The sequence below is a fragment of the Podarcis muralis genome, chromosome 2 (genome assembly GCF_964188315.1).
Source record: "Podarcis muralis chromosome 2, rPodMur119.hap1.1, whole genome shotgun sequence".
NCBI classification, from domain to species: Eukaryota; Metazoa; Chordata; class Lepidosauria; order Squamata; family Lacertidae; genus Podarcis; species Podarcis muralis.
The window spans coordinates 15,042,974-15,059,861 of NC_135656.1; the positions used below are offsets into that span (position 1 = coordinate 15,042,974).

At 45.5% G+C, this 16,888-nt stretch overlaps 2 protein-coding genes across 2 annotated transcripts; both read right to left on the reverse strand.

The window, feature by feature from the left end:
- Positions 1–736: 736 nt before the first annotated feature.
- LOC114586772 (histone H2A type 2-C) lies at positions 737–1,346 on the reverse strand. The gene has a single exon (XM_028710575.2). It carries the CDS (start codon positions 1,270–1,272, stop codon positions 883–885), a length of 390 nt encoding a protein of 129 aa, XP_028566408.1. The 5' UTR covers positions 1,273–1,346; the 3' UTR covers positions 737–882.
- Positions 1,347–3,420: 2,074 nt separating this feature from the next.
- LOC144326883 (histone H4) lies at positions 3,421–4,002 on the reverse strand. The gene has a single exon (XM_077923926.1). The coding sequence runs from the start codon at positions 3,935–3,937 to the stop codon at positions 3,626–3,628; it is 312 nt and encodes a 103-aa protein (XP_077780052.1). The 5' UTR covers positions 3,938–4,002; the 3' UTR covers positions 3,421–3,625.
- Between the last annotated feature and the right edge of the window lie 12,886 nt (positions 4,003–16,888).

The following is a 16,888-nucleotide window of genomic DNA, read 5'->3' on the forward strand; positions in this document are numbered from 1 at the left end:
AAACCGGCAATCGACATTGCTAAGTGGATTACAGGAAAACAGAGGGAGGCGATGAAGCCCTTTGCTACAGCAACTGTTGTGATGAAAGGGGTCGCAAAACAAACCGGGCTACTGCGAACTCCCCCCCCCCCACTCCTGCAGTTTCCTTAAATTAAGAATAGATCATGGACCCCTAGCTGACATGTACCTTGGTAGTTTTTGGAAAGTGTTGAATATGGGGCATCCGATGTTGCTTAGAAACTGCAGGCCTGTGAAAACTAGTCTTTGCTTCACGAGTCAGCAATACGAGGCTAAAAGCGATGGACTCCGAGTGCTTCGTGAACTAGGGCAGATACATTTCTTACTGAAGACCCAAGTGAGAAAGCGCAATAGTCTTTTTGCTTCAACTTTAATCTAGAGCAGAGCTTTCCAAACTTTCCATGTTGGTGACACAGTAATTCAGCTTTACTAGCGAACTCTTTTTCAGTTTGCACGACACACCTACATACTGCAGCCGACACACTAACGTGTCAAGACTTTGGAAAGATCTGATCTAGCGTGTGAGGCTCTAGAAATACAACTCATGAAACAAAACAAGAAAATGGCGTCCGAAGTAACCCGGAAGCCCTTTTTCGACAATTTGGAATTGCTAGTCTTCTTTAAAGACTATTACCCCCAGTCTTTTTATACTGGCTTGACCCTCTTGGATAACTTAAGAGCCTTAGTCTAACCAAATCAAGTTTCTCTAGCCGCCTGCTTTTGTGTATAAAAACGCACTAAATATATTGTTTATTTCCACTCGCTCGATTTTAGCAAACCAGAATCACAGCTCCTCTTTTGACACCGTGGGTGGCTCTTAAAAGAGCCGTTTGGTTTTCAGGCTGCTCGAAAAGTTCGGAGCTTTTACTTGTTTTTCGCCTTGTGGCTTTCGGTCTTCTTGGGCAGCAGAACAGCCTGGATGTTGGGCAAGACTCCGCCCTGCGCGATGGTCACTTTGCCCAGGAGTTTGTTCAGCTCCTCGTCATTGCGAATGGCCAGCTGCAGGTGACGAGGGATAATGCGCGTCTTCTTGTTGTCTCTGGCCGCGTTGCCCGCCAGCTCCAGGATCTCGGCGGTCAGATATTCGAGCACGGCAGCCATGTAAACCGGAGCCCCGGCGCCGACTCTCTCGGCGTAGTTGCCTTTCCGAAGCAGGCGGTGCACGCGGCCGACCGGGAACTGCAGGCCGGCCCGCGAAGAGCGGGACTTGGCCTTAGCCCGAGCTTTGCCTCCTTGCTTCCCGCGTCCAGACATGGCAGAGTTCTTCTCTTCGATCGAAACCGACGTACTACTCGCAACGAGCTAGAATTCGCAAAGGGAACGTTCAGCTTTTTATGCGTTCCATTGACTTGTAAATCGCGGCCCGTGATTGGCTGGAGAGACCATCGGGCTTAAACCAACCAATGAAAAGCAAGGTTCTCGTTTTTGATCAATGGAAAGAGCCGCCAAAGCAGGCTTCCAATAGGAAACGTGTATTTTACAATCCTGTCTTTTACATATGTAAGAGGATGATGCCGAGGCATTTACTACTGGCGGGTAAAAAAAACAACTTTTACTGCGACCGACCGAGAGAAAAACAACTGTGAGCAAACTTTTTTCTTAGTCTGTGAAAGGTTCACCAAATATTCAACAATCAGATCATATTCACATGCTCCCGCCCATGTGTCTCTGATGATTTAATAATAATAATATTTTTTTATTTATACCCCGCCCTCCCCGGCCAGACCCGGGCTCAAGTCGACTAACACCAGTAAAATTACAATAAAAACATAATGCGGGGGGGGGGGGGGCAATTTAAAATACAGGTTAAGATACAATTTAAAATGCAGCATCATTTTAATAGTAGCCCACAGTTGAGATTCCTGCATTGCAGGGGGTTGGACTAGATGACTTTAGGGTCCCTTCCAGTTCTATGATTCTAAGTGTCCATATTAACACATCCTCCTCATCCTCAATCCTTCGTTTCAGCCAGAGGCGTGCATTGAATGGGGCAAACATGAAATCCACCTACCGTAGTTCTTGCTCCCTGCTCATAAAGCATGATTAGGTAACTAATCCATGGGTATGTCTTTAAGTACATTCCCTAAATAAATGTTACCTAACATACCTGATTGCTTTTATGCATCACGCGGCACAGATCCTTATAATGACTGCGCTCCTATCCTGCTTTTGGGAAGGGCAAAGGAATCTATTGTCAGAAGTAAAAAAAAAGGGGGGGGGAAATAAGTGAATATCCGAAAGCAGAAATATTCCATGTATATATACAAGGCGCTGCATTAGGTGCCCACTAAACAGGCAACTTAGGGACGTGGGTGGTGTTGTGGGTTAAACCACAGAGCCTAGGGCTGGCTGATCAGAAGGTCAGCGGTTCGAATCCCCATGATGGGGTGAGCTCCCGTTGCTCGGTCCCTGCTCCTGCCAACCTAGCAGTTCGAAAGCACGCCAAAGTGCAAGTAGATAAATAGGTACCACTCTGGCGGGAAGGTAAACGGCGTTTCCGTGCACTGCTCTGGTTTGCCAGAAGCAGCTTAGTCATGCTGGCCACATGACCCGGAAGCTGTACGCCGGCTTCCTCAGCCAATAAAGCGAGATGAGTGCCGCAGCCCCAGAGTCAGCCGCGACTGGACCTAATGGTCAGGGGTCCCTTTACCTTTTAAACAGGCAACTTAATGCTTTCTTCATAATGCTTTATTAGCAAGTTCAATTCCCATATGGGACAGCTGCATATTCCTGCATTGCGGGGGATTCACTAGATCAGGGGTCAGCAAACGTTTTCAGCAGGGGGGCGGTGCACTGTCCCTCAGACCTTGTGGGGGGCTGGACTATATTTTGAAAAAAAATAGTGAACGAATTCCTATGCCCCACAAATAACCCAGAGGTGCATTTTCAATAAAAGCACACATTCTACTCATGTAAAAACACGCAGATTCCCGGACCGTCCGCGGGCCAGATTTAGAAGGCGATTGGGCCGGATCCAGCCCCCGGGCCTTAGTTTGCCTACCCATGCACTAGATGATTGTCAGGGTCCCTTCCAACTCTACAGTTCTATGATTCTGTGATTAATGAGGCCTCATGCATTTTGTAACATTCGCCACATACACAGATTGGCTGATTTGATAATTTCACCATTTCATTGGTTCAAACTACATACAACTTGAAAGAGGCAAATGGGGAACAAAAAGCATGACTACTTCCCCTGTGGCACCTCATTCAACCCAGCTCATTCATTTACTTATACCCCACCTTTCCTTCAAGTAGTTTAAGGCAACTTACAGCCCGCCCTTCCCACCCTAACGACGACCCGGTAAGGTAAGGTACGTTAGGTTGGCACCAGTCACTTCGTGAATAACTTTAGCCTTGGTCTTGCATCTGACACGATCATTACACCACACTGGCTCTAGAAACCATTTGTTTTAGAACCTTCCCAAAGGGTAACTAGATTGGTGTATTTTTTTGCCGCACTTTCCTGGATTAGGGTCCATACCGGAAGTGGGGAAAGATTTTAAAGCTTTAAGCTCTTAAGCAGTGTCTACAGCTCTTTCTAAGAAAGATTTGAGTGGCCCTTAAAAGAGCCTTTTGAGAATTATTATGATGTGCTGTGGGGAGCTTAGCCTCCGAAGCCGTACAGAGTGCGTCCCTGCCGCTTCAGGGCGTAGACCACATCCATGGCCGTGACAGTCTTCCTCTTGGCGTGCTCCGTATAAGTGACCGCATCGCGGATGACGTTCTCTAGGAAGACCTTGAGGACGCCGCGCGTTTCTTCGTAGATGAGCCCCGAGATACGCTTGACTCCGCCTCGGCGAGCCAAGCGTCGGATGGCGGGCTTGGTGATGCCCTGGATGTTGTCTCGCAGAACCTTGCGGTGGCGCTTGGCGCCTCCTTTGCCGAGCCCCTTGCCTCCTTTGCCACGACCAGACATGACTGACTCTTGCCGACGTCTCCCCGAAGTGAAGCTGCTCGGCGTTGCGTTTCTGTTTATGTATTGTGGAATCGGACCGGAGGGAAAACTTCAGCATGAAACAGTTAGGTTCCACCCCCTTATCCCCCGATTGGGTGAGTGACTGGCAGTCTGAATCGGCCAATCAAATTCAAACTCGAGATTTGGCGCGTTTCGAGAGCCCTGGGGGTTTCTACCCAAAGGTTTACTGATCACAACGTTTCTTTTAAGATTCTCATAACATTTGTGAGAGTATATTTCCACTATTTACAGAATATATTTTTGGGTGAGTGACTGGCAGTCTGAATCGGCCAATCAAATTCAAACTCGAGATTTGGCGCGTTCCGAGAGCGCTGTTGGTTTCTGCCAAAAGGTAGAACGTTTCTTTTGATTTTTTAAAAACGTATTAGACATTTCCACTTACTTATAGTTTGCCTTCCTTGCCGTTATTGAGGCGAAAAACCTAATGGCGCTTATGAAACAGCAAGGTTTAAGCAGTGTTAATTCTGCCTGGATATAGCTCGTTCCTCATGGTTTGATTTCAAAGAAGTCCGTACTAAATGACGTTATGAAAATGCTATTTGGAGAGGATTATTATCATTAAAAAAGTTTGAAACTTTGGGTTTAAAAATCCACCATTAAAAGCAGCTGGCTTCTCTGCACATATACACCAGAAACGAGATTTTAGTAACTGGTTACTTTGTATGTACATTTAGCGGTTGGCTGTAGTGGTTCAAAGCTTATTCCAAAGATCAGCAGTCAATTCCTTTCTAATCTTTCTCTCTCAAAGCTCCTTGAGCCCAGAAAAAAAGGGGGAGTAACCCCAACAGAGTACAGTATTCAGATACCAGGCTTCTATTGTACCCTACTTTCCAAGGTCTGCAATAATTGCTTTTGCAATTATAACAGCAATAATTGAAATACTTTATTGTCACTTATACAATTTGTATACAGTGGTACTTCGGGTTACATATGCTTCAGGTTACATACACTTCAGGTTACAGACTCCGCTAACCCAGAAATAGTGCTTCAGGTTAAGAACTTTGCTTCAGGATGAGAACAGAAATCGTGCTCTGGCGGCGCAGCGGCAGCAGGAGGCCCCATTAGCTAAAGTGGTGTTTCAGGTTAAGAACAGTTTCAGGTTAAGAACGGACCTCCAGAACGAATTAAGTACTTAACCTGAGGTACCACTGTACAGTGAGATTACACGAGCACCTCCCACTCAGCTCTCTTAGTCTTAATTCCCCTTGTTTACTGACGCACACCCACCAAATCTGAAATCAGTTGCCCTGTTGTTATCTTTTCATTCAGCAGCCTAACAGCCATAGAAGCTGTTCTTTACCCTGTGGGTGTGACTAATCCTTCTTCTATATCTTCTGCCCGAGGGCAGGAGATCAAAAAGTGCTGGCCAGGGTGTGACTCATCACATGCTGCAACACTAAGAGTTTTTATAACTTCCAGTATTAGAATGCAGCAATCCCCTAAGCCCAGAGGTTTTCAACCTTTTGGGGTCCATGGATCCCTTGACCAACAACCTTCTTTCTGCAGCACCCCTGTGGGGCTCAGGGTGCCACGCGGGTGGCGCTGTGGTCTAAACCACAGAGCCTAGGGCTTGCCAATCAGAAGGTCAGCGGTTCGAATCCCTGTGACCGGGTGAGCTCCCATTGTTCGGTCCCTGCTCCTGCCCACCTAGCAGTTCAAAAGCATGCCAAAGTGCAAGTAGATAAATAGGTATCGCTCTGGTGGGAAGGTAAATGGTGTTTTCGTGCGCTGCTCTGGTTCGCCAGAAGAGGCTTAGTCATGCTGGCCAAATGACTCGGAAGCTGGCTGCAAACAAACGCCAGCTCCCTCAGCCTATAGAGCGAGATGAGCGCCGCACCCTACAGTTGTCCACAACTGGACCTAATGGTCAGGTGTGATAGGAATTTTGAGGTCTTAGATATATGGTAATGTTCATAAGTGTACCAACCAAGCCCGTACATAGATCAGCACAGAAAGACCGACCTGGAACCATTTTGATTCCTAAACTGAGCAAATGTTTTCTCTGCAAGGTCAAAGTGGGAACCCACCCCATTGTCTCTTTCCTCACAAATCCTGTCTTAAGGGCACATTTAAGATATGAATAGGGTGTGAGCCTGTGACCTGGCCCAGGAACTAAGTATTTATCACTACAAAAGACTAGCCAGGCTCCCCAGGCAATCCAATCAAGTAACCTGCCAGAGAGGAGATAAACAAGGACAGGAGAAAAACAACATTCACATTTTTGTTTAGACCGCCTTTTTTGTGATGTAGGTATGGTGTATCTGAGGGGTGGTCTTAGGTTACACCCATTCTGTGATGGATGGATGATGTTTCTGGGGGTGGTCTTGATCTACAGGGTGGGAATTTCAAAAGTCTTTATAAGGCCTTGCGCGCCATTTTTCGGGTGAGGGGAGCACCCTGTTGCAACAGATCAATAAAGATCAAGCTTACTAGCTGCTTTGCTTCTCAATATTCTCTGGTTGGCCTCTGTTATCTTCTCCTACCAATAGGGAACCTATGTAAGGACTCTATATGGGCTCTTGGATACCCCATAAGGGAAAAGGCCAATTTTTTGTTTACAACACAGGGGTAACTTTACCTTTAAGCACAGGACCCAAAAGAAAACCAACAGAAAAGGAGAGTATCTACATTTAACCAATTGGAAGCCAAGTTGCTATTTCTATCCAATGGGAATTGGGGCAGTGCAAGCCACTTCATTTATATCCATCAGCTGTGAGCCCCAGTGATGGAGTTAACCAATCAGACAGCTGGAATTAAGCTGCTTTCATGTGCATGTTGAGTTAGTATTGTACAAGCACTCGTAGGCTAGTATGAAAATTCCTGCGGCGGCTTAAAAGCTGAAAGTCCGATGCATCAAGTGCATGAAATCCAATCTGCTAAATATTGCACACATGTTTATTGGGGGCTGGGAGGAGGGAGACGTAGCGAAGGGAGTTTAGGGGGAAGAAATCATCATCATCTACGACCAGGCAGCGACTGTCACCTAAAAGCAAAATAATTTCACTGGCCAATTAACAAGCGCATTGATCACTGCCTGTTCCCACTGACTACAATTGCCTATGACTAACTACCCTGAAATAAGAATAAAAATGGGGTCCCGTCAAGGGGCTCAGCTTCTTAAGGAAGACTGGACCTTCAGAGAGAGCGTACCTTTTAAGGCTCAAACCAATCGGGAAATGAACAGAGACCAGACCAGGATGTACAAAAGCAAAACGGCTATAAATCTGATCTTTATTAAAGCTGTTGCAACAGGGTGCTCCCCCACCCCACCCCACAGAAGGCGGGGGAGGGACCCAGGACAAAGGTGTGCAAGCCCTTATTTTAAATTCCCTGCCCTGGAGTCCAAGACTACCCCCAGAAACATCATACATACATCACAGAAGAGGCGGTCTACAACAGAAATCTGAGTGCTTTGTTTTTTTCTCTTGTCTGCTAGGTTGCTTGATTGGATTACCTGGGCATCCTGGCCACTCTTTTGTTACTCAGTTCCTGAATCCAGGTCACAGGCTCACACCCTATTCATATATTGAATGTGCCCTTAAGACAGGATTTGTGAAAGAGACATTGGTGAGATTTCCCCTTTCCTTCGACCTTGCAGAGAAATATTTGAGGTCATTTTGGGAGAGAGAAAATGGTTTCAGGACTTTGCTGTGGGTTTCAGGCATGTGGTTTACATATTTGTTATGCGTTTGCTTGGTACATTTAGGAACATCTATTTTATATGTATATAAGACCTTCAAATTCTTATAACACCCCCCCTAACCATGTGTACATGTGACTGCCCCACTTTTTGCCTAGGTTTTAGTTCTCTTAAGACTTACGTAATTCTTTGCCTCTCCCTTGCCTTTGCCTTCTCCCCAGTCAAAGACAGTGAAGGAGATCCACAGACGTGACTGGAGTCAATGGGGAAATTGCACACACAGTTGCACTGCCTTTTGCATCCCACAGCCCTTGGTGCAGTCACACTGCATCATGTCTTTGGAGCATGGCAATTTAGAACTCATTTGCCTGAAATTAGGGCAAGGATTAATCCCTTACACAACCTTCATGACAAAGCAGAAATTGAAACAATGAAATACTTTGTTGGCCTTGCTTTTTAGGTGTGAGGAAATTGCCCTGAGGTGTTTGTATGCCACTGGTTGGGTTTTTCCTAATCTGGTCTACTTCCTCTGCCTTCGATAGCAGTTTACACAGGCACTGAACGGGCATAGCATTTCCTGAAAGCATCTCCATACCAGGTAAAGGTTTTGCTTCTCAAATGCCTATGCCTTTATGAAGCACAGGGACTGTAAAAAAGATTTCCACAATTAAGAAAGGATAGAACACCCCACAGGCTGGGTCAGGCAATTTTGAACTTGCAGAACCCATCTCTGAATAGGATTGTCTAATAACCTGTAATCTAATGGTCATTGTTCTTAAAACAATAGCTCCAGAATATAGAGTGCATTGAATAGTTCCCTAACTAAATGAGCATAGGTTTGCAGCCACGTATCACATACCCTCCAACAAAAAAAGAGATGTCCTATTCTATTATTATTAATAATAATAATACCCACCCATCTGACTGGGTTGTCCCAGCCACTCTGAGCGGCTTCCCTCCAAGATTGCTCTGATGAAAATAGGGACGTCATATTCCATAATAATAATAATAATAATAATAATAATTTTGTTATTTATGCCCCACACAACTGACTGGGTTGCCCCATTTACTCAGGGCGGTTTCCAACATATATAAAAGCATAATAAAGCATTAAACATTTTTAAAAAAACTTCCCTATACAGTGCTGCCTTCAGATGTCTTCTAATGTCTAGTTACTTATATCCTTGTTTTTGGGGTTACATAACTCCATACCCTCCAATATTTCTCCGATGAAAATAGGGACGTCCTAAGGGAAAGCGGGACATCCTGGGATAAAATCAGAAACCAGGATGGCTTCTGTAAATACAGTACTGTCACTGGAAAATAGGGCCACCTCTCTCCATTGTTTTCAATGCATTTTGACATGCCTAGCTTTGCATAGGAATGGGCATGCAGACACGGAACAGTTTTGGGATGTGTTGTTGGTACACACCATTTAAAGCACATGAACCACTCAGATCCTGGAAACTGTAGTTTAGACCTCACAGAGTGACAATTCCCAGAACCCTTGACAAACCACATGTCCCACTTTCCCAAAGGATCTTGGAGACTGTAGTTTAGAGCTGCAATCCCCAGTACCCGTAACAAACTATGGCTCCCAATGTCCTTTGGGAGTCGTCATGCGCTTTCCTATGTGCTCATGTGCTTCCTATGTGCTCATGTGCTCCCATGGACTGCAAGAAGATCAAACCTCTCCATTCTGAAGGAAATCAGCCCTGAGTGCTCACTGGAAGGACAGATCCTGAAGCTGACGCTCCAATACTTTGGCCACCTCATGAGAAGAGCAGACTCCCTGGAAAAGACCCTGATGTTGGGAAAGATGGAGGACACAAGGAGAAGGGGACGACAGAGGACGAGATGGTTGGATAGTGTTCTCGAAGCTACCAGCATGAGTTTGACCAAACTGCGGAAGGCAGTGGAAGACAGGAGTGCCTGGCATGCTCTGGTCCATGGGGTCACGAAGAGTTGGACACCACTAAACGAGTAAACAACAACAACAGCATGTGCTTTAAATGAATGGTCCGTACACAGCCATTGTTACTTTCAATGGTATTTGTACAGCTTTAAAAAGTTGGGTGAGCTAGAAACGATTGCGTTTCTTTTCTTTACAAATAAACACTAGTCAATAAGAAGGGCAAGTACATAATTTCCTGCTCCCTCCCTCCTTAAATAAAATAGTTCAACGCTATCAACCACATGTGCCCATGATTGCATGAGTTGGGGATTTTTTATTCTATTTCCTCTTCGTAAAGGAGGTCAGGGAAGCAGAGCAAAAGTGATTCCTGCTCCACCTGTCATTCTGTAAACAATTCAAGGTTCTTTTCTTGAATCTCCCCACCTCTTGGTTCCTACTTGAGAAAATGCTAGATGTTGAAAGAAACTGTCTAGTCCTCTTTGCAGATTGCCTATGTCACGGTCAGGGCCGGATTTAGGTTTGATGAGGCCCTAAGCTGCTGAAGGGAATGGGGCCCTTTCTATGTTCAGCTGTCCTTTGTCAACAAACTGTCACTGTTTTTTGTGTTGAATATATGCCATACGGTAATTTATGGACCTAATAGGTATCTAAAGCTATTTGCACATAACAAAATATGTATTTTATCAAAGTAATTGTTGATACAATTAAGAAGAAGTATATTAATAGTGAAATACAATTAAGAAGAAGTATATTCATAGTGAAATAATTATTAATTGGAAAGCTTTGGTTTTGGAACAGACTTCCGGAATGGATTAAGTCTGAGAACCAAGGTACCACTGTATATAAAGGTAAAGGTAAAGGACCCCTGACAGTTAAGTCCAGTCGCGAACGACTCTGGGGTTGCAGTGCTCATCTCGCTTTACAGGCCAAGGGAGCCGGCGTTTGTCCACAGTTTTTCAGGGTCATGTGGCCAGCATGACTGAGCTGCTTCTGGTGAAACCAGAAACCTTCCCGTTGGAGCGGTACCTATTTATCTACTTGCATTTTTTGCGTGCTTTTGAACTGCTAGGTGGGCAGGAGCTGGGACTGAGCAACGGGAGCTCACCCTGTCGCGGGGATCCGAACCGCCAACCTTCTGATCAGCAAGCCTAAGAGGCTCAGTGGTTTAGACCACAGTGCCACCCGTGTCCCTCTGTCCCACTGTATATAGAAATAAGAAACCAGTGGTATTTTAGGGAGCAGGCTAGCAGGCCATTACTTACATCAAAGGAGCCAATACAACCCAAAACACTGTTGCTGTATGTAGGTTTTATTTTATTTGTTTTTTATCTTATACAGTGGTACTTTGGGTTAAGTACTTAATTCGTTCCAGAGGTCCGTTCTTAACCTGAAACTGTTCTTGACCTGAAGCACCACTTTAGCTAATGAGGCCTCCCGCTGCCACCACACGATTTCTGTTCTCATCCTGAAGCAAAGTTCTTAACCCGAGATACTATTTCTGGGTTAGCAGAGTCTGTAACCTGAAGCATATGTAACCTGAAGCGTATGTAACCCAAGGTACCACGGTATTTAGGAAATGTACATCCAGGTTTTTCCCTTCTAATTTTTTTGGGGGTCCCAAGAGAGTAGGACCCTAAGCTATAGCTTGTTTAGCTTATACGTAAATCTGGCACTGGTCATGGTTCCCAAACTGTGGTCCTCAACAGACCACCAGTGGTCTGTGAGCTTCATTTGGGTGATTTGCCGTGCCATAGAACACTTACCATAGAACTCACATTGCAAGCCAATAAAATCCAATAGAAGAAAAGGAAGAGGCAATGAAAATGCAATTAAAAAGCATACAGCATCTACAATTGCTACAGCAGGTACAGCAAAATGGTCTGCTGTGACCCTCAGCGATTTTCAAGTGGTCCACACATGGGAAAATTTGGGAACCATAGGAGCCAACTCCTAGGGGCCAAGGTCCCTTTGGCCCCCAAAATAATATTTGAGATGGCTGGAACCTCCCCCCCCCAAGTTGATGGACACTGCCATTCAAATGGTGTGGGTGCACTGTGTCATGTGATCTGTTATGCCAGGTGGGGCTTACCTGCCCCCTCCCCTTTTATTCAAGTTGGCACCCCTGTTGGGAACCATTGGGTTGTTGTGCTTCTCAAACCCCTAGGTAGACAAAGCTCCCTTAGCAATTTTGTAGAAGAAGAAATTTCATCAAGGGTAGTTTTAAATTATTATAGTATCATATCATAGAATGTTTTGTTGTTTAGTCGTTTAGTCATGTCCGACTCTTCGTGACCCCATGGACCAGAGCACGCCAGGCACTCCTGTCTTCCACTGCCTCCCTCAGTTTGGTCAAACTCATGCTGGTAGCTTCGAGAACACAATCCAACCATCTCGTCCTCCGTCATCCCCTTCTCCTTATGCCCTCCATTTCCCCCAACATCAGGGTCTTTTCCAGGGAGTCTTCTCTTCTCATGAGGTGGCCAAAGTATTGGAGCCTCAGCTTCAGGATCTGTCCTTCCAGTGAGCACTCAGGGCTGATTTCCTTCAGAATGGATAGGTTTGATCTTCTTGCAGTCCATGGGAGTCTCAGGAGTCTCCTCCAGCATCATAATTCAAAAGCATCAATTCTTCGGCAATCAGCCTTCTTTATGGTCCAGCTCTCACTTCCATACATCACCACTGGGAAAACCATAGCTTTAACTATACGGATCTTTGTCGGCAAGGTGATGTCTCTGCTTTTTAAGATGTACAAAAGGTAAAATACCTTACCTTTATAATATAATATCATACAAAGGCAGCCATGCAGATCTATAAGAAGCTACAAACCCCATAGATGGGCAATATCTTTTATGAGGGTCAACCAAAATATGGCGAATTATTGCAAAAGCTTTTGAGTTAAATATGCAGACTGAGCACATTCACATTTTCAAACGATTATTTAAAACATCCTTTAGCTATTTAAATCAAACTCACGATGAGAAAAAATTCACATAAAATGTATAATATTTGATGTCTCACACTGTTCTGTAGGTCCTTTCCTAAAACCCAGACATTTCCCTCACCATTTCAACCCATTTTCTCTATCTGACGGCATGTGTACAGCTGCTGTGTTCATTATTTGAAAATAATATGGGATATTGGATGCTGACGTTCTGTGTCAGGACTCAGCAGCATTAGATTTTTTCCAGTTTGGGGCAAAAACGCTCTTTTCAGCTGTGAGCATACTTTCAATCATCATATATATGTATATATATAGAAGTATTGCTCTTGGAGAAAAAACAGATTTATCTTCTGTAACATTTTGTCAGTAATTCTCATTCCAAATGGTTTTGCAACTTTCCAGCTCCACGAAATACGGTGGAGAAAATCAGCCTCTTTCATCTTTTCCCTACATCTCAAACATACATTACATTTGTGTCTGTACATTTCATTCAACCTTTGCCGGCTCGCAGTACCCACTGTGAGATTATCTTACAGAAGCTTTCTTTAAATGCCACATTCAATGTATCCATTAATCCCGCTTTATAAATATATTTCCATATTTTTTTTTCCAATCTGAGAAACTGATTTTAATATCTTTCCCCATTGCATCTTGAATTTATTACGCTTAGATTCCACTTCCATCAGTATTTCATAAATGCATGCCAACACACCTCTGCAACACATCTAAAATGGCCTAATATGCCTTTGCATCTCATCATTTAATATCTAACATAGTTCGGTAACGTAAATGTCAAATGTTTATGCGCATGTACTGAAAGTTTGGGGAACTCATTCTGGACTTCTGCAAACCTTCCCCCATCCCCCCAAATATTGCATCTTTTATGCACATCTCAAACAGTTCCTAAGGGACGCGGGTGGCGCTGTGGGTAAAAGCCTCAGCGCCTAGGGCTTGCCGATCGAAAGGTCAGCGGTTCGGATCCCCGCGGCGGGGTGCGCTCCCGTTGTTCGGTCCCAGCGCCTGCCAACCTAGCAGTTCGAAAGCACCCCCGGGTGCAAGTAGATAAATAGGGACCGCTTACTAGCGGGAAGGTAAACGGTGTTTCCATGTGCGGCTCTGGCTTGCCAGAGCAGTGATGTCACGCTGGCCACGTGACCTGGAAGTGTCTCCGGACAGCGCTGGCCCCCGGCCTCTTGAGTGAGATGGGCGCACAACCCTAGAGTCTGTCAAGACTGGCCCGTACGGGCAGGGGTACCCTTTACAAACAGTTCCTAGGGAGAAGCAGAGACAAGATTGCACCTGATTGCCTACCCACTGATGCTTGCCAAAGTGGAAGGTGGGGCGAATTTTTTTCCTTGGTGAGGTGCAGACAGAGGCATACCTAGGTCTAGGCTGGTGCCTGCCTAGGGTGCAGGCTCAGGGTGTGCCTCTTGCACTCTGGCTTGGAGTGGCTAGGAGCCAACCCACCCTAACCCTAGGGTGCTCCTCTGGGCTGTCTGCACAAGGGAGGTAGGGGAGGCAGGCAGGCAGGCAGGCAGGCAGGCAGGCAGACAGACAGACAGACAGACAGACAGACAGACAGACAGACAACAGACAAACAGAGGAGGAGGGGGAGGAGGGGGAGAAGTACCTTGCATTAAAAGGGGTTACAGTGGTACCTTGGTTCTCGAACATAATCTGTTCTGGAAGTCCATTCGACTTCCAAAACATTCGAAAACCAAGGTACGGCTTCTGATTGGCGCAGGCGCCCCGGAAACAATAGCCGACAGCCACATCAGACGTTCGGCTTCCAAAAAACGTTCAAAAACCAGAACACTTACTTCCGTGTTTTCAGTGTTCAGGAGCCGGAATTTTTGAGTACCAAGGCGTTTGAGAACCGAGGTTCCACTATACGGGTTACAAACGCTTCGGGTTACAAACTCCACTAACCTGGAAGTAGTACCTCGGGTTGAGAACTTTGCTTCAGGATGAGAACAGAAATCACATGGCGGTGGCTGCGGCAGCGGGAGGCCCCATTGGCGAAAGCGCTCCTCAGGTTAAGAACGGTTTTGGGTTAAGAATGGACCTCTGGAATGAATTAAGTTCATAACCCAAGGTACCACTGTATTAGTGATGAGGCGATAACTATCTAACACCATACCCGTCAACATTTCTCCGAAGAAAATAAGGACGTCCTATTCCATCATCACCATTGACTGAATAGACTCGAAATTAGTTGTGGAAGGCAAACCATGTTAAACCAAAATTGAGCTACCAGCTCTGGCCATTGTCTGTTAGAATCTTGCCGGCAAAATATATTTACATTTAGCTTTGTAATTTATTTGCATAAGGATTCCAGCATATTTCTAGGAACTCATGTTTATAACCAATTAAAATCCATCACAGTGCTAAGGTGAACGTTCCGATTGCTCCTTGTGAAATGGAATTCTCCCCTTTTCCTGCTGCCCTAAATCTGTTCTCCCTCAACCCTGTGGAGCAGATCTGGGGGGTGGCAAGGGGCACTCACTGCGGGAGAAAAGGGGGAAAGCCCTGTTGCACCAGCAGTAATCCTTGCACCTGCAACTCGAAGCACATCAGCCCCCCTAAAGATGATCAGCAAAGGAAACCGGTGGTCCTTCTGTTTATGTTATAATCCCTGCCCCAGTGGGTTGCTAATGTGCAAATTCAAACCTTGATTAGGTGACCAAATAAGCAGCACACAACCTTATAATCAGCTCCCCATTCCAATTTAGGTCACCTCCAGACCGTCCGTATTTAGTGGGCGGGATTCAATCACACACCAGAAATTTAGATTAAATTAAATTAAAGCGGGTCAAAGCACTCGGTCACGACAAATCCACTTTTTTAAAAAGTGTGTGTGGGGGGGGGGGGTGTAGTTAGGAAAGGGCTACTGTAGACAACCTAGTTATTCAACATTCGTTCTGATTTGCTAGCACAAAGCTGACTATAAAAGTTAGACTATAACCCCATCTACATTTTACATGTAAAGCAGTATCCTGCCAATTAAACAGTCATTGCTTGCCCTAAAGAATTCTGGGAAGTGTAGCTTGTTAAGGGCTCTGAGAGTTCCCAGAACTGTATCAATCAATTAATTAATTATCAATTAATCCTTCTTCCCAGGGAACACTGGCAGCTGTAGCACTGTGAGGGGACATTATAGTGATGTTCTTGCCAGTTGCTGGTCCCTCAGCCTTCTTGATGAACATTCATATCCCCAAAGGGGCTGTTTTAGGATTTGAAATGGGAAGGACCTGTTCAGAATTACGGCTATCTTTGATGTGGTATTTCCCTGGGCAAGAAAGTGATGCCCAGATTACCCCCTTTTCACCAGTCTGTCCTCCTTAATAACATGGAACATTTCTTGTAAGAAACAGGTCCTCACTTGGTTAGGCCTAGGACACCCAACTGGATAGGAAAGCAAAAGTAGCCACAAGAACTAGTTAAAGGCAGAGGTGTGGTGGTCTGGGGTCACAGGGGGTTGAAGACCCATTACTGTAACAGGGTCCCCGTCTCCAGCATCCTAGAGCCCACATCATCATCATCATCATCATTTATACCCCGCCCATCTGGCTGGGTTTCCTCAGCTGCTCTGGGCGGCTTCCAACAAAGATTAAAAATACATTAAAACACCAGTCATTAAAAACTTCCCTAAAGAGGGCTGCCTTCAGACGTCTTCTATATGTCAGGTAGTTGTTTATCTCTATGACATCGGATGGGAGGGTGTTCCACAGGGCGGGTGCCACTACAGAGAAGGCCCTCTGCCTGGTTCAGCATGAAAGGGAACCTTTTCATCACTGAGCAGTCTTCTCACTCTTTGTGCTGAATGGACTCAATCAAAGTGGGCAGGAAACTGAGGATTGGCTCCTAGGGTCACTCTGGAGAAGGCACTTTTGGAGTAGATGTGCAGAGTTGCCCCTTTAGCATTAAAAAACAAACAAAACCCAAGTTATGTAATTTCTTCCTGTTGTTGTTCTCTGGGTCTGAGGGTGACAGGCTGCACAACTGAAATGTTGGATAGTTGCCTCCATAGGTAGTCCAACTTGGTGATGGTGATTATTGATTATTGACAGTGATATGGAGAAGGGCCATAGCCATAGCCGTCAACCGTCCCTTATTTGGTGGGAAAGTCCCTTATCCCAGCGCCGTGTCCCGCTGCTGTCCCTTATTGATGATGTCTCTTAAATTTCCCGGGTTTCAAAAGAAGCAGCTCCTCTTCCTCCCTCCCTGCTGGCCAGGGAGGAGGGAGGCTCAAACTGTGTTGCTTGACTGTGTTGCTCACCCAATAAGGAGTCTAAGAACGACTGGGGGGGTGGAGCTTGCATGCTTTGTGCCGATCAAATTGGCTGTGTTGCCTGGGGACTTGCCTTTGCTCAGCGCTTCCCAGCAGAGAGGTGA